The 23,375-nt window shown below is 40.1% G+C and overlaps 1 protein-coding gene across 1 annotated transcript in view; it reads right to left on the reverse strand.

The window, feature by feature from the left end:
* diaph3 (diaphanous-related formin 3) overlaps nucleotides 1-23,375 on the reverse strand; it is a 371,639-nt gene that overhangs the window by 119,970 nt on the left and 228,294 nt on the right. Inside the window, exon 23 of the mRNA XM_072660640.1 lies at nucleotides 8,717-8,842. Within this exon, the coding sequence (XP_072516741.1) occupies nucleotides 8,717-8,842 (126 nt within the window). The remainder of the gene's footprint in view (nucleotides 1-8,716; nucleotides 8,843-23,375) is intronic.

Below are 23,375 nucleotides of genomic sequence, written 5' to 3' on the forward strand. Positions count from 1 at the left end.
CACACACACACACACACACACACACACACACATACTCCTACACCCTCTCAGAGGTTATTAACTCCAAAAGAGTGTGATGAAAACACAGCCCTGGCTTGGGAAGAGAGGTGGGCGAACAAAAATCTTTGAAGAAGATCAAAGTTTCCCCTCTCACAATAGCGAGAGAATAGGTAGCCATCCACATAAAGGGACAGAGGAAGAGAAATCAATGGCCAGCGGGGGGAAAAAAAGAGAGATAAAACAGAAAAGACAAAGAGAGAGGAAAAAGAAAATCTTTGTTCAACTCAATGGCAGAGCAAATGTCAGGGACCAAAAATGTATATTTGTGATTAGCCACGGCTCATGTCTAAAGGACATACAGTTGCAAGACAATGTGAGATGAACAAATGTGTAATCAAGCATAGAGCATGTGTGTGTGTGAGTGCACAAGGAGACGCTTGCTGTACTGTGCAGTTAGCATGCAAGTCTGATCCCCCCCTAATCTATGTAACTTCCAGTCAAAACAGCCAGTAAGTTAAAGCACCAGGAAAAAGTAGAAAACATATAAAAACTAAATAAATACATAAAGTAACAACTAAACAAAGTCACTTTTAGCTCTGCAGAAATCAATAGGGAGGGAGAGTTTTCCACACCTCCAGATTTCTGTCTTCAGACACAGAAACGCATTCTATTTGAAATGTTTCAAATTTTCTCCCAATATATCAGAATCAATAAACCCATCCACCCCCTCCCTAGAACTCCCACTATCAATTGCAACGCCTCTGACACTAAAAGGTTTAGGACAAGCACATGCCTCCTCCAATACCTGGAAAATCCTTTTGAGCTGCTGCCAAAGCAGCATTACTAAGCAGCCAACGCACTTGGAGGAATGCACCGGATCCCTAGCTCTGCTGCTACATCAGCCATCGGCCAGTTGTGCTCTCTCTGGCTCCGGCCGCTGATGGCAAAACATCATCATTCGGGATTTAACCTTGCTACAGTGTCAGCGTTGAGTCTGCTGAGTCACTTGGAGCCCTCAGGAACATGATGTTCTTCTCACTAACCAATTCATCTCAAACGTCATCAGTGAGCCTGAGGTCTGGACTCCGGTATAGTCTGAAGGTCTGGACTCTAGGGTTGGAATTGATAGAATGCCTGTCTGCTTTTCTCTTCCTGATCAACTCCATGTCCTTTCACTCACAGGGTCATCTTCTCACACTAATAAGGATGGACAGAAACCTCTGTGGATGTTTTCAGATTCATAAATGGAGCTTGATGTTCTTCTCAACTTCTCAAATGAAGGGGCATTGTTGGTGGTCTACCAAGCCTTGCTCGGTTGATAGGAGTCTCACTCCAGTTTTGCTAGCTCTGCTAATTGTCCTTTTACTTTCTCTGATCCTTAAACTCTCTGAACCTTACTCTCCTCACAAATATCTCCTGAACCTGAACACTTAATGACCTTTTTTAAGGGACTTTTCTTGCACTCGCACATTAGCAGAGTGATGCATGTGAGGCCCCTTTAGTATGCAGTACATCATACATCAGGGTTATTAAACTGACTACAATTAGTGCGCTTCAGCTTTGCATATAAACCACTCAGGCCTCAAGTCATATGAAATATTGACAAACTGTTGCATCTGATCCATTTAAAGAGACTCTTTGTAATAATGTAAAAGGGTGTGTTTGAGTGCGTGTGTGTGCATGTGCATGCAAAGAAGACAAGCATCTCGGCAGGAGGTTATTTTCCACATTCTGTCACTGCAGTTACTGTAGACGCTTCACTGTGTTGGCACTTTACAAAGTTAAACAACAAAGCAAGTAAGTGAAAGTATGAGTGAGGCCTCCTCAAAACTCCAGGTGTAGAAAATATTAGTCATGAGAGTGTGTATGATGCCTCACGTCTGTAAACAAAGAAACATTCAAACTTATGTTAATCTTTCATACAAGACATACTCTTAGATATATTATCAAAAGCTTTCTTTATCTCTCTCTCTCTTTCATACTCTCGCTTCCTCTCTCTCACTCTCGGTCTCTAACATGAAAGTGAGAGGGGCTGGGTCTAATCCTAGCTGTGAGGTCAGGACTGCCTGTGAAAAGATCAAGTTTTTAAGTTTGTTTTTTATTTTATTTGATTTTTTTCCCTTTGAGTGTCACTGCTAATATCCCCCGACTTTGATGTTGTCTTAAATAGTAATCCTGTTTGGTGCTGCGGCCTCGCGCAACCCTCTCTCTCTCATCTCATCACAACATGAAACTTCCTGTGTGTCTGTGCATGTGAGAGCTCTACAGCTTAGCGAGTGTTTAAGCGAGGGTGTTGGTGATAGCATGCATGTGTTTCTCCAGGGCTTGAGTGTGTGTGTGTGCTGGCTGGAGGGTGAAACAGGTGCTACTCCGTTGGACTCAGCCACCACACCAGCCCAAGCCTGCCCCATGCCGTGTACAGACCTGCAGTCCAGAGCCTGCTCAGATGTGCATCTTTATCTATCTCTCTCTCGCCATCTGTTGTGCGCTTACGTTTCAGCAAGCTAATTAGAATGCCAATGGCATATTTATGGATTCATTCACTACATAGCAGTAGATACAGCATTATGCCAGAGTTATGGAATTCAATTACCAAACTAATCCATTGATAAGACTACGGACAGCAAAGTGGATAACACTACTGCACAGAGGGATTTTTTCAAATCACTGTAAAGACTGCACTCCTCTTCTGAAGGGGGGGGGGGGGGGGGGATCCCACTTATCTCTTTAATTTACCAATTTCAAACGCTACCAGCTGGGGTGAAGGCTCGCTCTAGCTTCCTCTAAAACTGTTTCAAACAGCCGCTAATGCTACATCACTGTGCAGATGAGTATGCTTAGAGGAGAACGCTACTGCCATTTCTGTTACATCAGCTAACTGATGCACAAGCTGGTGATGAGAGAAGACCCAGAAAGGGTGAAGCCGTGTAGGTTCTCACTGACTCTCAGACACGGATGTCTGTGGCGTCACCAAAGATCGAACCTGATGAAGTACACGGTTCACAGTCAAAACTCTCACGGCTGAATATGTGAATTTGCCCAGTCTGGCAAGTGATTTTCAATGCTGCTGACTTAGTTCATTACTTGCTCTGGGCCATAGGGCTAAAAGGCTAAGAGCTCATTCATTAGTCAGGTCTGAGTGGCCCAAACCTCACAATCAATCCACTGGGTAAAGTTCAGCCCAACAGTGGTGGAAACTGGGTGTCCATGACTTATTCACAGTGAAGAAATGAGGGAAGTGCAGGCAGTTGAATGGCCTTCATCAACACCAGTGTCTTAAGGGAGTTCACTGACTGAGCACTGCTGCTGGTACAGTTAGTCTGAGCCAATTCAGGCTCCTTAACAAACACTGCTCACATTGCCGTGGTGGTGATAACTCACCTAATGAAGAGAGTGTGTGTGCGTGTCTGTGTGTGAAAGAATTATTGTTTTAATTGGATTAATCTGATGAAATAAAAGATTAACTATGGGGGAGGATGGAGATGACGCTGACGACGACACTAAGCAATGCGAGGCGGCAGAGTGATGTAGAGTGTTAGAGTTATTCCCTATATTGGAAAATCAGTATTTATGTGAAACGTTGTACTGTATTGATCGGAATCGCTGGTTCGAATTCCAGGTCATGGTGCTTGCCATCGGCAGCTGAAGTCAGAGTGAACACAATTGGCCTTGCTCTCTCAAGGTTGGCTTGATGGCACTTCCTCCCCATATCACTCCTAGTGTGAGCTGGAGAGCCTTTCCTCTGAGCATGCTGGCTACCTAGTTAAGCTGCATCCGTGGCAGTTTGAAAATAGGCAGTGACTGGCTTTACACGTGTCCAAGGAGACATGTGCTGGTCTTCATGCTCCTTATGTTGGGGGCACTGCTAGTGATCAGGGGAGTTCACATGAACAGGGCTTGGGTAATTGGCCTTCTAAATTGGATAGAAATCGGGGGCTACTGTTACCGGGTTATTATTTGGGCTTACTGGTAATCACTTCATTTACAGCGGGTAAATGACTAATCTAGCTTCAGTTGAGCATGAACAGGGCGAACAACACTACACTAAATGGTCTAGATCATGATCGACCGAAATGCCTATTCTAGCTATAATGAATATAGCATGGGAGGGAGGGAGGGTGAGAGGGAGGAAAAGAAAAGCGAGACTGAGAACATATATGAGGAGGAAGGAGGAGTAACAAAACAAGAGGAGCATCTGACTTGTCAGCAGCAGCAACTCTCTGCTCATTAGTGGAGTTTATAAATAGTGACCAGCCATCAAGTACACACTTACGACACATACTGCCCTGTTCCAGAGCTGCGCTCACTGACCATTTCACCCCGGCGCATCCGCGCACACTATAAATCACACATTCCTACCCTCAAAACCTGAGGAGCTCAGCTTGTGTCACCTAGGCTCCGACACTGACACTCGCACACACCCACACACTCGGGGCCTGAACACTCACCACCTGCCAAGCTCAAAGCACACACGGCTCACTCACCCACTCACTCGCTCTCATAAACTGACATGATGTGCATCACTCCTCATCGCGCTCACCTCATGTAGCCTTCAACCTGCTACATTCCAGCTCATATCTCAGAAAACACATGTATTCTACCAAACAAGTCTGAACGCACACTGATCTCAGGTCAGCGACAGACTAGCATACAAGCACGGCAGAGAAGAAGGCCCATCGTTTTCCTACTCCTAAAACAACATGGTTCTTGGTGTAGAAACACAGTTTACTGAAAAAGCTGATTATCATGCAGAGATTCATGCGTAGAGGAATTCCACAGATTCTGCAATAATAAGTGTTTTTTATGTACAATACACCACTTCATATTTAACCACTCCAAATCGAACCCACAATATAATATTTTATAATATTATATTATTGGTCTATTGAAATTACAGCAACTATTCTATAATTATACAACTGATAATACTGCTATTTGTAGATCACACACATACTGACATGTGTTAGTTACCTGTGTTAGTAAATCTCCTTCTTCTAGACCCTATATTGGCCTCTGCCAATATTATACAGTTCTAAATAGTTCTAACAGAAAACCTATGTTTGCCTACTATTTTAGCTAGTTCAATTATTTAATCAGCAATTTATTTTAATATCAATAATTTCATAATAATTTTTTTACTATAGCATTAGTGTTTATACATCCCTTTATACAATGAATGCTTCTAACAGGTCAAGACTGTTCATATGTAATTATAGTATCCTATATATAGCAGATGTACGAGTGACGAGACTGATGTGGACTAGATATCAAGAATGACCTTTCTTAAATGTACACTAAGTGATATACAACAATGAAATACATCATTTATTAGAAACAAAATCATGCGTGTAGATATGTTAATAACGAAGAGGAGGCAATTTTGCTGCCAGCCTTGTCCAAAATCGCTAACAGAACGTTAGTGTCGCTATCACAGTGTTAGCATCACTACTAAGTCAACCACCAGCTTCGCCCACCATTGCTACTGCAGCACTAGAATCCCTACCACCGGCGCCCCCAAACGTCCATCGCTGAAACGCCACTGCCGATTCTGTGTGGTCAATGATGGCCGGCAAAGCTAGACTTGCCTGTTTTTTTTCTGTTCAGTTAAAAAGAAAAAATATATATATAGACATTTTAGCCCAAAAATATCTAGACCAGACAATGTCATAGTCTAGTCATAGGTATATAGTTGTACACAAATATACACAATGTGTCACTATTCCAACACTATTTCATTGTGAGAAAAGCTTAAAATACTCCAAATTAGTTGGAAGCCTTACATGACCACACACACCTCTGTCAAGACAGATCGCTGATCTTTACCGTAATGGAGCGAGGCATGAGCTGGACAACTTGGGGAACTGCGATCGACACACACATTAGCTGTAAAACAATTCCAAATGAGACTGAGATGAGATATGAAAATGGGAAAATTAATGTTTTACAGGGAAATGGGGAACAAAAAAAAAACAACGGGGGGGGGTGTGAAAAAGCGCTGTGGTCTAATTTTACTGTGAGGTCATCTTCTCAAGCGAGACGAGGGCTGTTAAAACTGCCTCTTTTTTCATTCCTTTCTTTCTCTTTTCCCTTAGTGAGGCCACGATTGTGAAAGACAGAATGAATGCGAGTAAGGTAGTATGACAAGAATGAACGAGAGAGAGCAAGAGAGAAAGAGACTGAAGAACTAGCCAAAGTGCAAGCAAGAGAGGAAGAAGTAAGCTCTAAGGGCATCACGCTGCATTTCAACAGGGAAACACCATCAGCACATCAATCATAAACACACACACGCACACACTCAGACAGGCCATGCAGTGTACCCTTGGCCAGTAGGATAATGACCTCCCCAGACAGCCAGCAGTCCAGTTCAGGTCAGAGAGAAGGGGAGCTGTGAGGAACCACAGCAGTACACCACTACACCACTGCCTGGCTGATTCAACACTACTGGATCAGCTCTACTCCAAACGGTCTTGAGTCTTGTGAACACCTTATGAAAAAGGCAATTAAACATTTACATGGATGCTAATAAAATTTGAACAATGTTGAGAAGAAAATCTGGACTATTGCTAATTGCAAATGTGTTTCAATTCATTAATATTTTTGGAATACCTTGCATGCACATCTATTGACCAGCCACAGCATTCAGAGGGGTAATGGCCTGATGTGATGGCCATTCCAAAACACAAATCTTTTAATCACTGTTTAATTAAATCACTTCTGTGTTGCTTTTGTCTTGTTGCATTACCCAACATCTTTTCAGCTTAAGGTTCTGGACTGCTGCCCTTTTCCAGTAAAATATGATGCCATACCCGTGTTCCCTCAGTGATCGAAGGTGTCTAGGCCCTGAGGCAGCAAAGCAGTCCAAAACCATAAGCCTCCTAACACCATACTTCACGATTGGGATGAAACACTAGTGTTGATGTGCAGCGTTCTTTTATCTCCAAACATCTGTGCTCAAACATACCATTTTTATCTCATCTGACTTTAGAACATTTTCCCAGAAGGATTCAGGTGGTCTTGAAACTTGAGACAGGCCGCAGTGTTTTTTTGGACACCATTCCTGTTGTTTTTCTAACAGTGGGAACATGAACAAAGGTTCGCAGTTTGTAGAGACGTTACCCTAGGGTTCTTTCTCACCTTTTTTGAGGATTGCCCACTGTGCTCTCTGGGTGATCTTAACAGAACGTCCACTGCTAGAGAGAGTAGCAACAGTCCCAATTTTTCTCCGAAGGCAGTTTGCCCAAAAGTGAACTGATTGTACAACCAGGTCTTCAGACTTCAATGCGTCTGCAGCATTTTTTAGCTTCACAGATCTCGCTAACACATTTTCGGAAGTTGTTTGAGATTTAAGCAATCTTTCCTGTGAACAGCAGATTCCTAACAAGACTGTGTGCTTTTATTTAATGGGCAAAGCACCTGCGAAAGCCACACTTTCAATCTCATCTCATTAATTGAAACACTTGTTGCAAATAAGCTTTAGGTAATGTCATTAACATAGATGTTCACTTAGGTTTTTTTTACTCAGTGTGCTCAATACTAGTTATCAGTTCAGTTAGATCTTGTTTGTCTAAAACTGTGACTTAGATAACAATCAAGTTACATTTTATTAGAAATCAATGCAGAAATCCAGGTAATTCCAATAAATTCATTTACTTATTTTTTTGCGAATGAGGCTGAATCATCATCATGAGGCATTAGAGTGGTGGAGAGACCCCCGTGAGGCATGAAAAGGGATGAGGAGGTTGCTCTGTTTCTGCTTGACAGGTGAGTAACATTAACTTACATTTGTTGTTTTACAGTTTGCTAATGTCTGTTAGGTTCGCAACAGCAACCGTACCGACAGTTTGCTAACCCACAATCTAGCTAACGTTAGTTGCATCACTTGCTGTGCTACTCACTGTAACTGCATATCAAGATATTTGTCTGTACATTTGCAAGGTTTGCTAGCATAGTGTCGTTCGCCTCAGCAATGCGTATCCATGAATTTGGTGGGCGGAGCTTCTGAGAGGTGTTTTACTATTGAGCTAAAATATAAACAGTGTTGCAGAGTCCTCCTTTAAGTATCTACAAAGCATCCAAAGTGAGCTCAATGAGTTCAACAACTACATACAGAAAAGTCACATCCATAAAGTCAATTCAAAATAGACCCCATAGTTTGTGGCCCATTGTTTGTGTTCTGTTATCTTCATATTAGCATGTTCTGCATTAGCTCTGGTGATGAGTTGGCTGAATAATGACTGTGGGATATCGGAGTGTACAGCAGATAGTGCTAGAGAATTTTGCCGAAAGCCAATGACTACTTTACAACTACATTACAATGAAATAAATTAATGAAATAAATTTTAAACAAAAAGATGTATAATAAGGTATTCCTGACTTTGTGAAAACTTGAGGACAAAGAAAACCTTGAACAGAACAGCACTCTGAACAGAGAGAATGAAGAGACAGACAGACAGCTGTGGATGGATGGAGGGTGGAAATGCAGAGTGAAACTCCATTATTGAACAGACACCTGCTTGAAGCTTGAAGCTTGAAGTGTGGCCTGCTGACACATGTACTGAATAATTAAAATACACACACTTACTGTCGTACACACTGACCTGTGCTCTGATCAGAAAGTGTGAGTAAAGTGTGTGTCAGTGTGGGCAAGTGTGTGTCTTTGAAACACTTTGTGCAGGAGCATAGAGATATGTGTGTGAGAGAATATGGGGAAAGGATATAGCCATCTTGCTGTGGAACATGTCTTGCTGGTCACTGGAGGAGCTGAAGGTGTCCAGATCTTTCTCCAGCTGCAGCAGCTGCTTCTCCATCTGCCTTAGGCTCTTCTCCAGGTTCTCCGCTGACACTACAAACACACAGAGATGTTTTTATCAGCATAAATTACGGGACCAACAGGTCTTGTGTCGTCACTAGGAGAAAAGAAAAACATGCAGCTTTCAATTTGAAAATAAATGTATATACTTCGTCTATACAACCATCCCACAGCTCCATATTGAGATTAGCTGGATTTTAACACGTATAGTTTAGGATTATAGTTGGTCTTAACCAGAAAAATCACAATGGGGTTTAAAATCTTGTTCACAAGCATGTGCTGGCCAAGAAACACATTAACACATATGATGACTTCTTTCCCCACAGACAGACATCATGAAATCAAGACAATTCATTCACCTAACTAATAAAACAAATTTTAAACACTGAAAGCCACGTTCATTATCTGAAGATTGTCTGAAGAACAATGCAATGGCCAAAGTATCTAAAATCTTGTTTCCCTAATTCAGTCCTTTTGTGTATCTGGAGTAGCTACGAACCCACAGTCTACAAAATAAGACAACCCAGTCAGTTTTGGTGGGTTGCCAAAGACAGCAAACAAGAGAGATGTGAACTCAAGGTGAAGTAAATGTTAGATAGCTAATGCAAACTGACAAATGAGAACACACATAGAAGTAAAGTCTAATAATTTACATTGGCGGGAAGAGGAGCTATAAAAAAGGGTGAGGTGGAGGTGGGGCGTCAGAGTGCTGTGGCATGTTAACATGTAAAGGTTAAAGTTCTGGCCAGGGTGAGAATGGGTACTGTTGGTGCTTGATCCATGTGGTCACAGACATTTCATTAAGACCCAAGGAAACTGTGTTAAGGGCTATGACCTTGTTAACTATATCAAAATAAGTAGCAGCAGACAAATGTAAAAAATGTCAGTGCTAATATTCTCCTTCACTGAAGAATGCAGTATCTAAAAATAAGCAATACAAAGGTGCACACATTTAAACACCACTATATCCTACCTTAGCCCATCCCTCTTAGTTTCTTCTTAGCTTAAAGAAACAGAGGGCTTGTTCCTAGAGCAATATGATACTAATCTAATTGTATGGATTAAGGTATTAGAACATATATCGCTGCATTAAAAAAGGGCTGCGTCTTGTGTTTTTGAAAATTCTGATATATTATATCTGACAAACAAACAAAGCATCAATGTGACCTGAAATCTGAGCCAAATTCTCAGCCCATGCACCTGCCCCAAAATATGATTGGTGTGGCATAGTTATGCGTTTTATACACACATGCACAACAAGCACTCACCTCCACAAAACAGAAATTATATAGAAGAAGAGAAAATAAAATGTTCTAAGCATATTTATCCTCTAGAGTCTACAAATGTGCCGGAGTGTCAAACTCGATTTTCTACTAATAATATTAACAACAGCACAGAAATATGGTTTAAACAGTTCCTGAGTTTGTAGACTCCGCCCTTTCCATTGCATCTCCTTGACAGATCGCATGTGACTCGCATCTGGAGTTACATGAGAAGATGAGAAGATGGTGTTTGGTTATGCATGCCTCTTGCTGTTTATAACATATTTTACTCATACATTTCACTACGTTTGTGAGGCTAAGACCTTCAAGCACCAAAACAAATCATCAACATGAGCGAAAAGGTATGATTTCACAAGAAATATGAAGAATTTCTGACTTCAATATCTACATAAATGAAAGTAAAAAATGAGAAGCAAGGTTTTGATATGACAGCAGGGATTTTTCTGGACATGAGTTCAGAAGTTCAGAACTCAATGCACACTGTATAACTATTTTTTCCCTATGTGTATGTGTGTAAGGGAATGCCATTCATGAGTCAACCTCGGGTCAACCAACAAAACACTCCAAAATCCTCAGCGAAAAGATGAAATAAGGACAGCGTGAAGCCTTGCTACATGGTCTAGTGAATCCTGCCCATACTGAGAGCCTCAAATTAAACAGATTAAGAAAGAAAATGAAAGGGGGGGGGACTAAGCTGCTTAGCTCTTTAGGTAGTTTAACATGCACACAATGCAGTATGAAAAATAATTCATTATATCCAGCTAAGAAGAGGATAAGCAAGCGAAACCCTATCCCGCCAGGCTTCCTCAGTGTGGCATATCGGTACACGTACGTTCCCGCTGCACCCGTAACTGGATTCCAAAAGCATTCTGTTCTCCACCCAGTACTGTCAGCTTCTTAATCAAAGCTGAACTGGCTATTAAAATCATATAATTACCTCATCACAGTACTACTGAGCAAATAACAGCATTTACACCTGCCACTTAAGAGAGAGGGAAAGCAAGAGAGAGCAAAAGAGAAAGAAATGGAAAGGATTTAAAAAGAAGGCGGCCATACTGTGCAAGGCCAATGCTGTGAGTCACCGGGGAGAGGAAAGAAAAAATAAACAAACAAACTAAATAATTTATTCTTTGCCTTAATACTGGTCACCCTATTTTAAGATGAGCGCACACAAACACACACTCTGTAGAATCAGTACACATTTCCAAAAATGTCGCAACTTAGCCTAGATCAGTGAAAATGTGTGTCTGCTTTACTACTAGAGGTTACAGATTTTTACAGGCTCACAGGAGCCATGTAACAGCAACACCTCTATACTACTATCAACACACAATCAAAAATTTTAAATGAATTTATGATCATGTGACTGAAGTGTAGACATTTAGGTATGTTCAAATATTGCATTAGCCATTTAGCAATTACAGCAAGTTTTACAGAGCCCCGCAATTTTTATAAGGCGTATTTTACAAACTTGGATGCAAATCCCTTGTAGTCAATAACTGCCTAAAACCTGGAAGCCATGAACATCACCAAATGCTGAGTTCCGTCCCTTGAGATGTTCTGCCAGGCCTGTACTGCGGCCGCCTTCTGTTGCTGCTAGTTTGCATCTCTTTCTGTGTTCAGTTTCTGTGTTTCAGTCTTAGCCAGTGAAAAACATGCTCAACTAAGTTGAGGTCAGAACATTCTATTGCTTTGCCTTTCAAAGCTCTTGGGTTGCTTTTGTGGTATGTCTTGGGTCACACTATAATCACACTATACTGTAAAGAGCAATATTAAGTTATATTAAGTTATTAAAAAATATTAAGTTTTGCAGCAATTGACTAAATATAAGCAGAAAGTAAAGCTCTATTAGAGCTGGGCAAAAAAATTAAAGATATTTAAAGACGAGATATTTATCGCAATATTTTGTCAAATAAAAAAATAAAAAAAACTGCTATCCAAATACTCTCCCATACTGGGTACTGTGATTTTTACTCAAAATATGCTGCACTCCATTCAATCAAGTAAGACATACACTCTCTGTAATGAAAGGTGCAGTCAATCAGTGTTCTTTAACCACTGACGATATCCACGTTACACTAATAAAAGTGTATTGTTAAGCACGATAACAAAATTGATCACAATATGATAAAAATGTCATATTACCCAGCTCCAAATACCTCAGAATTTAGCCAGCTACTTCCATCAGTAGTCACATCATCTATAAACACCAGTGACACAGTTCCATTGGCCGTCATACACACACGCCACAACAGTACCGCCACCATGTTTGGCAGATGATGTGATATGCTTTGTATCATGAACCATTCCTTTGCTTCTTCATACTCAAGCTAATCTTGGTTTCAGCTGTCCAAAGAATCTTGTTCCAGAACCAGGAAGGCTTTTTTAGATGGTTTCGATCAGTCTAATCTGGCCTTTCTGTTCTTGTCTGTAACCTTTGGTTTGCATCTTCAAGTCAACTCTCTGTATTTACATGAAGGAACCGTTTACTTATTTTAGACTTATTTTTGTCTAATTATTTTGTTAGTTAATTATGTGTTTTTGACCTGACTAGAGGTTGTGAAAAGATTGTTTTAAAACTATTTCTGTCCCTAATTTGTCATGAATAATAAGGAAACAGGCAACGCTTGGCCATGAAAAAGCTTTGAAAATTGTCCAATTACTTTAGCGCCAGTGAAAATGTAGGAACTATGTAAAAAGAACTGTAATTGCTAAACGGTTCATGTTTTTATTAAAAACATGAACATTTTATTAAAAAACTTAAAGCTGAAAGTCTACACTTCAGTTACATGTGGACTGCTCCATCGTGGTGATGCACAGAGGAAAACTGTCCAACTATTTATGGACCAGATTGTATGAAGGCAACCTACAAGCAAGCATAAGCCAATGTATGATTTCCTTCTTGATTCTGTAGGAATTCAATTATAAATATGTCAACACATAGGCAGACAGCAAAACACTACAATTTACCAACAAATGTTTAGCTTTATTGAATTGTGTGCAGAGAAAGAAATACGCAGCTAGATATGTATGCATTTGCATAAAATACACAGTCTGCCCATTTTATATTCCAATCCACTTGCCAGGCCTTTAACCTACTTTTTGGCGAGCGTAAGACAATTCTTTGTAAGAAACAATTAAGGACACCAAAAGCTAAATACCAAACAATCCAAATAAAGTTATTAACACACACAGTTTACACAAATCTGCCTGTCCATCCGCCAGTAATTCCTCATAGCCACCATAAACGGCTAAAAACAAAAACAATCCGTTCAGGATTTTAACTCTCTGTGGAGGGTTTTGGCCAGAAATACCAGAATGTTTTGACTTATTTTGGGGGGTTTATTATGGGGGAAGACAGGCAGCTGAACTGAGCACTGAGAACTGTGTGCTCACAGCACAAATACCAAGGTAAGTTTGTGCAAATTCTGCCATTAGAGGAAAGGCAGTGACCAAACTGAAGATTAGCCTATAACAATATTGCTTCGGCAAAAACAAGCTATTTCAGGTTTTTAAGACATGGCTTCAGCATAGAGTAGCAGTACTTGTAGAGCGTTTTAGGATGTGTTTACTTTTCAGCTGCTACTGATGGCATGAATGGCTTGTAAAACTGACCAGATTCCAACAGTGTTTGATGGTCATAGACAGACTATCATAGGTAAACACCAGTGTCTTAGAAGCATGCATGATGTTTTTGAATTTTTGACCTGAAACAGCAATTATCACCCATTTTGCTGGGTTTATATGTCACTGTAAACCTAAATAATAATAAATAATATTAAAATAATTAAGCATGTACATATAAACCAATGAAAATCATTAAACTAGAATAATAACTGTACATTTCTGGTAATAACCTCCACCGCCAACTCATGTCATGATATATTTGGAAATATCGTGCTTGTGAACTCTGTCAGTACTGTCTGGCACTATCAGCAGCACAGCCAGACAACGCTACATCTGCTTATACAAAGCCAAACTGAACCGGACACACAAGCAGAGGAGTAGTGATGCAGATCATGACACTGCTGTTGTAGTGGAAAAAACATAGAACTCACTAAGACGCGTTAGGGCTCCTCCGCTCCTTCTGCTCAAAGCCACTGAGCTCAGCATGCAGAGGGCCGCAGGGTGAGCGAGCACAGAGGCAGAAAGGAGAGCAGAGAGGCCTCTGAGAGAGCAGTGAAACACACTTTACCACCACACTGCTCTAGGGCACTGAGGGAGGATGCATGTGTGCAACGCTTGGTGGGCTATTAGGCATTAGATTTATAAAAGAAGAATTCTTCAAGACTGTGTTCAGTTCATTATGTCCAAGTGCCCACAATGGTCTTAAGAGTTCTTACAGTTCTCTTATTTTAATGGGTGGGTAACAGAGTAGTATGGAGTTCCAGTAGCTTACTGCATATGACAATGGACGTTAAACACACAAAAATGTATTAGAGGCAAATAAAAATGATAATATATATTCATTTGTTTTGGCAATTTCTGGTGCTTTTGAAACCTGATGTGTATTTAAGGGGAATTAGGAATACATAAGAGGGAAGGAAAGGCATGCATAAGAGATAATCTAGCATGCACTCAATATGCTAAAAAGGGTTGTTTTCACAAAGCCATACAAGAACCACCTTCATAATTTTTCACTTTAACATTCTATCCTATTCTATGTGGCAAAAAATCAATCCCATTTGATCTGATTTAGAGAACTTTTTGCCAATCTTTTTATTTGAATTGTATCATTTATTTTTTACACTTTTACTCTAAACAGAGTAACACACAGGTGTACACTATATACACTAATCCTAATAGTGCAGGTTTGGTGGGTTAGTACACACAGTATTAACATCCCTTGCATTGCATTATGGGACAATAGTGTCCACAGTAACAGTCAACCACTTCAAGTATGCATCAGGGATATTAGAGTTTACCTATACTACAGCAATCCACGATCACTAGATCAACTAGTTAGTAATTAGTACGCAATTGGGACACACCCAGAGTTAAAGCAGAATTATGCAAGACTTGTTATTTTTCGCATATTGTTTCACTCCTATAGGTGGGGAGTATATTTCACCGCTGCCATTAATACAAATTGTGCTTAATCCCCACCAGTGGACACTGTTCTTTGCATTTGTTGACAGACTGATAGAAAGAAAAGGGAAAAAAGTGTGATCATAACAGAGTTAGATGATTTTACCCACAAATGTAACTCAGGTTACACAGTTCCCGCAAAAGGCCACATGCATCTTCACCTAAGTCATTGCAATAGCAGCATTTCGGGCCCAGAGTGGCAATGACAGAGACTCTATTCTCCCTATTTCAGTCAGTGGAGCATCACAATGACTCTGAAGCTGTTTATTTTAGGGTAAAATTGCAGCATAATGTTGCTTTAAGTTTAACAGTGTCCGTTTTGTTGCCTAACTATGCCCTGTCAGCAGTGGGGAGTGAAGTGCCTTGCTCAAAGCATAAACAGAAATATTCTGTCTTGGGAAATATTCAGTCAGTCTTTAAACCGAGGACCTTCTGAATTAACCTAGGAAAGACGAAGTGATTTAGTTACAAAGAGTGTTTGGCTTTAGAAGTTTAAAATGTAAAATATATATCTTAAAATAAGTGCATTAAAAGAGAGTATTTGTGATTAAAAAGATGGTTTTCTTTTTTTTTTTTTCCATTCTTTTTACTTGGTAAACAACGGTACATTCGCAATGTACACAGCATCATCTTCCTTGGCAACCAGGTTTAATTCCACTTATTTTTTCTCTTCCTTTATAGTTAGCTAACAAGCTATCAACCAAGTGAAAATTGTCTGAAGGGATAAACAAAAAAAAATGTTTTTGCGTGATGTTGATCCTGTGTGCTGTTGGCATGGCAGCTGGGAGAAGAAGGGAGTCTGGGTTGTGGTAAACATGGACAAGTCAGAGAAGCGAGTATGTCCTGACACACAACCTCTAGCTCCCTCTGATGGAGTTAGCAAGGAAAGGAGGAGGGGAATGCAGAGGGAGACAAGAAGGCAGAGATTGAAGGGGTAAAAGAGGGGTTAGCACAGAGGATAAAGGGAGAAAAGCAGAGATAGGCCGGGTCATCTTTATAAAAGCTATTCTGATTTGCTTAGATTGCTCAATAATTATAAACTGCTCCAGCTGGACTGACTGGATCTTCACCAGAAGCAGCAAGCACTTCTTTTTTTTTTTACACTAACATTCACATGCACACAAACACTGGATTCAACACAATACCTAATAACAATAAGACAATCTCATAAAACAGTGATGCCACATACAGTCAAACCCAGAAATATTGGCACCCCTATACTTTTTAAAGAAAACACACTACTTCTTCCATAACATTGCAATTACAAATATTTTAGTATTGTTTATATCTTTGGTTTGCTTTGCCACATTAAAAAAAAGTAATCAAAATAAAAGTTAAATATGATGCAACTCCACTCAACTTTCAATGGCTCCAAATTTAGGTTTCACTCAGATGGAGAAAGATGCACTGTTGTATCTTGTGTCTGCAGGTCAGCTGGAATTAGTTTGGAAGTTGATTGAGGTTCTTTAGCCACCATTCAAACAATCCTTCTTGCAATCGTCCATCAACTTTCATCAACATCCACTTTTCCATTCACATCCAGCATTGAAATTATCAATATGTCTTTGAGTTAACTTTTCTCCATGTAAACTGGTTGAATATATATATATATATATATATATATATATATATATATATATATATATATATATATATATATATATATATATATATAGCTCATGTTACTTACCACTAATGCAATTTAAGGAAGCATCATTTTCACATACAGTCAAAGCCAGAAACATTGGCATCCCTATACTTTTTAGAGAAAATGCACCACTTTTACCAGAACATTGCAATTACAAATATTTTAGTATTGTCCCCTGTATATATCTGTATATATCTTTTGTTTGCATTGCATTAAAAAAAGTAATCAAAATAAAAGTAAAATGTAATGCAACTCCACACAGAACTCCAGAAACGGACTGGATAAAATGATTGGCACCTTCAGCTTACTTTTTGGTAGCACACCCTTTAAAAACCAGTGGAAAATCAGTCACCACTTGTAACCATGAATGACCTATACTCAAATTTTGGATCACTCTTCCATTGCCATCTGCTGCAGATTTCTCAGTTTTAAGGGTTGCTTTTCATCAACTGCTGTTTTGAGATCTCTCCACAGGTGTTCTATAGGACTTAGATCTGGACTAATTGCTGGCTTCAGACTTCAGAACGTTCCAGAACTTTGTCTTAAATCATTTATGGGTGCTTTTTAAAGTATGCTGCTAGAAGACCCGCAACGTCTGTTTGAGACCCAGCTTTCTGACACAGGACCCTACACTGTGCTTAAAAGGAATCTTTGGTAGTTATCAAATTTCATAATGCCATGCACAGAGTCAAGGCATCCAGTGCCAGAAGCAGAAAAACAACTGCAGGGACGTGGTCTTTTCTTGGAAGGCCTCATTTCCTTTTTTGTCAATGGTACACTCACGTCCAGAATCTGTCCACAGAATGCTCTCTCTGAAGGATTGAGGCTTCCTCAGGTAATTCGTGGCAAACTCCAGTCTGGCTTTTTTATGTTTGTGTGTCAAGAGGGGGGTCCTCCTGGGTTGCCTACCATGGCGTGCCACTTAATTCAGATGGATGCAGATGCACTGTTGTATCTTGTGTCTGCAGGTCAGCTGGAATTAGTTTGGAAGTTGACTGAGGTTCTTTAGCGACCATTCAAACAATCCTTCTCGCAATCGTCCATCAACTTTCATCGACATCCACTTTTCCATTCACATCCAGCATTGAAATTATCAATATATTTCCACAAATTTTGGTTCTCACATCCTCTGACAAATCTTTGCTGCTCTTTCCTTTCTTCATGCTTAATGTGGTACACGGCCACAGACTTTTGAGAGTTAACTTTTCTCCATGTAAACTGGTTGAATGTGTACATACACAGCTCCTGTTACTTGCTACAAATGTAATTTAAGGAAGCATAATTTTACATGTTCCATTGTCAAGGAGAGATGGAGGAGAATCATCCAAAAAGGAAAAGATCCGTCAAACAAAAGCTGAACAAAAAGTTCTTGGATCAGGCAAGGGTGAAGACACGAGTAAACCTTGGTGAGCCATTTAAAGTTGGAAGGGCGGATGAGGACGTTGCTGTATTTCTTGCTGGATAGGTGGGTAACACTGACTTATTTTCACAGACATAGGTAAGTATTGTTTTGTCCCGTTTGAGAATGTTTGAGAATACACTTGACTTTCGCTATGCACTGGACTGGGTGGACTCTGGGTTATCTCAGAGCATATGACGTATCGTTGGTACAAGTGAAAGAGACGGTGTAAGTGATCTCAATTAAAACAGAAGGTCAACACTCAATGATCAGCCTCTAAATAGAAAGATGTCCGTTTACATGAGAACTTGTTTTAGTCCAGACCCACCTCTATCTGCCTCACCCGCTTTTGGAGTTGGGGTGGAGACAAGTTTTTATTGAACACCTCAATGCTGAGGACAATTTACCAACTATATTGTCTTACATCTATTTCTAGAGACTGCAGACTTGAAGACCGTTATATGCACTGCTTTCGCCTGGCCATGTTAAGAATATGTGTAGTTTAAAAAATACTATTTAAAAAATCCCTTCATTTGCTGCTCAGATCTTCAAGACTGGCGAACTAGAAAAAGAAAATGCTCTGAAAGTGCAGTGATTACTGAAATGCACCATCCAATCCTCCTCTTCATTATCTTTTAGGTCCAACAAAGGCAGAGAAAATAAGAAGACCTTTTCCATAATCAAAGCTTTGACCAATCTTCTAAAAACTCCATATCCAAGAGTGTCAGGCTTTTAACAAAAATAGATCATTTATCAGTGTAAATCTCCTATTTAAATAGGCTTATAATGATATTTGTTTCAATTTCTCACTGTAATCTGTTTTTAGGTAACACTACATCGCCAATTAGACAAAGCAATGCTTTGCCCAATCTGTGTAATTCAATTTACATCGCCAGACAAAATGGAATAAAACTCAAATCCACTCAACTCTTAATTGGGACTGGAGTGCCCCAACATACACTCACACACACACTACTCTCTAGCCTTTAAAGATAGACTTAACCACTCAATTATCAGGAAATTGGACTTTAAACGCTACTCCTCTGTGTTGTAGTTGATGAGAGGTGTGGTGTATGTATGTTTGCTGATAAGATGGGCCTTGCTTTTAAGTAGGCAATCCTTCATTGTTTATTATTCTAATGCCAGTGTATGGAAACCTGAACCTCTGTGCGTTTTCAGGGGGGAAATGCAAAGGAGAAAAAAAAAAAAGCATGGTATAATTGTTTGTGCACACCTACCAGATGCCGACTGGGCCTCAACAAAAGCATGAGACAGCCTTGGCAAAACACTCACAGCATGGGCTGTGGACCGCCATTCAGATTCAGACACGCATACACACACACATACAAACACTAAACCCCTAAATAAAGTTACAAGACAATTACTGCAGACCAAATCATACCTTTGTGAGCGCTGAAAGCAAAACACTATTATTCAGCAAGTAGTAAGTAATTAATGAAAACATCGCTACCTCGCTCACACAATCCTACCCCTACCTCTAACCCCCGCCATCTCGTAGAGAAAGACTGCGGCGGAAGAGAGCAAGACGCGGAATAAAGGATGGAAATAACTGTAATAGAGTAACACAATCAGACCTTGTGCGCAAGCTTCTTTCGGAGCGCTGGGGATGTGTTACCCATAATGCCATCCCGATTTGATGAGGGATGCTAGAGTGGGAGCTATTAATGAAATGTGGAAGTGGGAGAGAACACAGACAGGCCATTACATTAGAGAGAAAGGAAGAGAGAGAGAGAGACAGAGGGAGGACAATGTCAGGGAGAAAGTTTGAGAGGGAGTTAGAGAAGAAAGGGGGGGGGGGGGGAGGCTGGACCATTTCTGCCACTTTTGATATTACTGAATCCTGCCTGCATTTCCATCACTACATGTAAAGAGGTGAGATGCAGTGGAAAGGGGGGGGTATGAACCATTTCTATAAAAGGAAATATAAGTATAAATAAAATAAATTATGTTTATAGCAAATTTTATATACAGAAACTGAGCTCCCCTGGTAGCTTCTAAATTGACTATTAAAAACAAGGTAGTAAAGCTACAGGGAGCTGAATAAATAGGTTACATTTTTAATGAAGATAAGTGTCAAAAATAATCTACAGACATAAAAAAAAAATCTAAAAACACACATGAGAAGAGCCAGAGTTCTTTCTAGAGACAACTTTCGAGAGCATGAATGCAAAAATAGAAAATAAAAATGCTGCCACACTACTTTTCTCATGATTTACGTTCAAAATGTCCAGCAAGTCTGCATTTGGTGACCTTAAGACCTTAAGCAATCTGGAGTACAGTCTGCCAGACAGAGTTATATATAAAGGTGTCAAATCCCATCAAAGTAAATGTGCGAGTGCAAACAACAAAAGGATGGGTACTACCTTTTCCCCTTATACTTCTTAGTAGTCTAGTGGCTTCATTTAGTACCAGTTGTCTCGGACTCAATCATGAAATCGGTATGTAGTAGGGGTATAACAGTTCACAGAAGACGCAGAAGGCTTGGTTTATATTGCAGTTTGGACATCATTGTTCGTACATTTACATTTTTTACATTTAGTGAACATTCGTTAATAACAGTTCTTATTAACGTTCTTATTAACTCATAAATAAATAGATTACACAGGTAGACTAATGTAGAGTTAGGAGTCTTGTCCACTTTCATTGGCGTAGCATATTGTGCTTGCCCGGACGAAAAACCGAACCCCAGTCTGCCATGCGTAAGGCAGTGCTGTTAACTCACTGTGCTGCACCTAACACTGCACTACGTGTTCCATACAACAGGAAAAAAGCTACAAAACCACCACATCCAGGTTTATTTTTATTTATTTTGAACAGTTTGTTCCACCTAGTGTCATATAGTCCCTCCTGAGGCAGTTGTAGAGCCTGTAGTGAATAAAGCAGTAAACACTGTAAACAGTGAACAGACATAGGTCATACTTTTTTTTTATTAAATATAGAGCGACGGGTGTAATGGTAGACAAAGGTAGACTTCAGCTGTTCAACAACACAGACAAACCAACCTGATATGAAAAACTGAAGAAAGACAATCTAGGTAGGCTATCTATGAGTTACTCTCTCTACATGCAGAAGTTAGAGAAAGACAGAGAGAGAAGGAGGCAGGGGAGGGGTGAAACAAGACTACAGTCAACACATCGACAGTTCCCACAAAACCATGAAGATCCAACCACTTGCAGCTTAAGGCTTTGGGATGGCACAGGCTTGTGAAATGACTGTCACCGAACCGTGATGCCCGTACTGTGATGGTTCAGTACCGCTGGATACACGTACTGTTACACCTCTACGGGGAGCTGGTAAAAAGTAACCGGTCACAAAAATCTTCAAAACTGAAAAGCATCTCTTATGTTATAAATAGAACAAAACTTATTTTAATAGTTAAATTATACTATATTTAAACAATCAATGTTTTCAAAACTTCTCAAAGCCCTTTGCTCAATATGCTTGCAATTAAAATAAATAAATAAATAAATAAAGTGCTCTCTGTTGTGTTTGAGTCAAGCAAAAATTACAACTCCCAAGGGTTCAGTGGGTCCCTTCAAACCGTATGCTCTGTGTATTAATATAATGGCAAGGGGCACAGCCATGATTAATTACCATTAAATACTGCACCGAGAGACAGCGCTAAATGAGCTGGGCCCTAATTAAAAAAGAGGCACCGTGCTACTAATCAACATGGCCTTTCTACTCCACTCAGCATGCAATTCCACACAGACCACAGAGTCCACAGCCGGCCAATGCTGATGCTTACAGTGGACAGAAAGACACAGGAAAGTGTTCTGATTGGTTTCCCCTGACCTTCAATAATCAGTACACATCTTGATTGCCTATACCTCAGTGTTTTGCTCTCTCTCTCTCTCACCCGCTCTATCGCTCTTGAAGCATGCTGTAATGTGGTGAGACAGTGAGACATTTTGGTCGCTGTGTCGTCTCCCTGCTCCTGGTGTTGCCGGGAGCGATGTGACCTCACGCACATCTCCCGTCAATCCAGCACCCCCACATTCGACAACTCTCCACACACGCGTATATACGCACGCAGTCAAACTGTTTCTGTCAGTTTAGATTAGTAATGCAACATTCTCATCTGCTCATAGGCACTTCATAATGAGCAAATCAGCACAATCACACTTTATATCACTGTTACATTAGCATTTGGCTGGTAAAGTACAGTGCTGAGAATTATGGAGGATGCATTATTGTCTCCCCTAGGTCTGGAGATACCTTCTGAATATGCAAGTATTAAACAAACATTCACTCGTTGTTGTTTTGCTTCAAGAAAAGCCACGACAGAATGAAGACATTTCTTGATGACTAATATAAGACATTTCTTGATGACATTTCTTGATGACTAATATAAGCAACATACTACTTCTCAAATAACATGACACAATATACTGTGTAATATATTGAGCTGGTCTAATGTGCTGCCACTATGACCCGGAGGTCGCGAGTTCATCAGCAGCCTAAGTCTGAGAGAGCACAGCTGGCGTGTTTTCTCTGGGATGGGTAGATGGTATTCTCTCCCCTCATCTCTCTTAATTCATTCTTGACGAGTGCAGGCATCTGTAAGCTGATGCGGTGGAGCTGGGGACCAGCGATGGCTGGCTTTGCATGTACCGGAGGAGACATGCGTTAGGTGTCGGGAGCATTGCTAGTGATATGGGGCACTACAAACCGGTGGGTTAATTGGCAGTACAAAATTGGTAGAAAAGGGGACAAATTTAATAAACAATAAATAAATGAAACAAACCAATAAATAAATTAATAGGCTAGGAGAAAAGCGCAGTTCTTGCACATGCTGTCCAGCCCACTTCACTAGAGTTACATAGTGCAGTTAGCAGCTCAATATTATTCTCAATATCACACGTCAGTGGAGCAACACACTGATGTTGAATCTGTTATTGTACAGTAAAAAGGTTACAAAATACTGCTTTAAAGAATAGCTTGCCTTATTTAGAGCAAAATAATAATTTCCTGTTTTTGGTTTACATAAATATATTGATTCATCAGTGCAGTCACCTGGATTTGTCAAAGATCCAGTCAACGCTCAAATCAGCCAGTAAAAAAGACACTATTTGGTAGGAGGGCTCATTTGCATATTGCAGTCTTTGGAGAGATCAGTACTGCCAA

This window comes from Salminus brasiliensis, chromosome 17 (assembly GCF_030463535.1).
Source record: "Salminus brasiliensis chromosome 17, fSalBra1.hap2, whole genome shotgun sequence".
In the NCBI taxonomy this organism is placed as follows: Eukaryota; Metazoa; Chordata; class Actinopteri; order Characiformes; family Bryconidae; genus Salminus; species Salminus brasiliensis.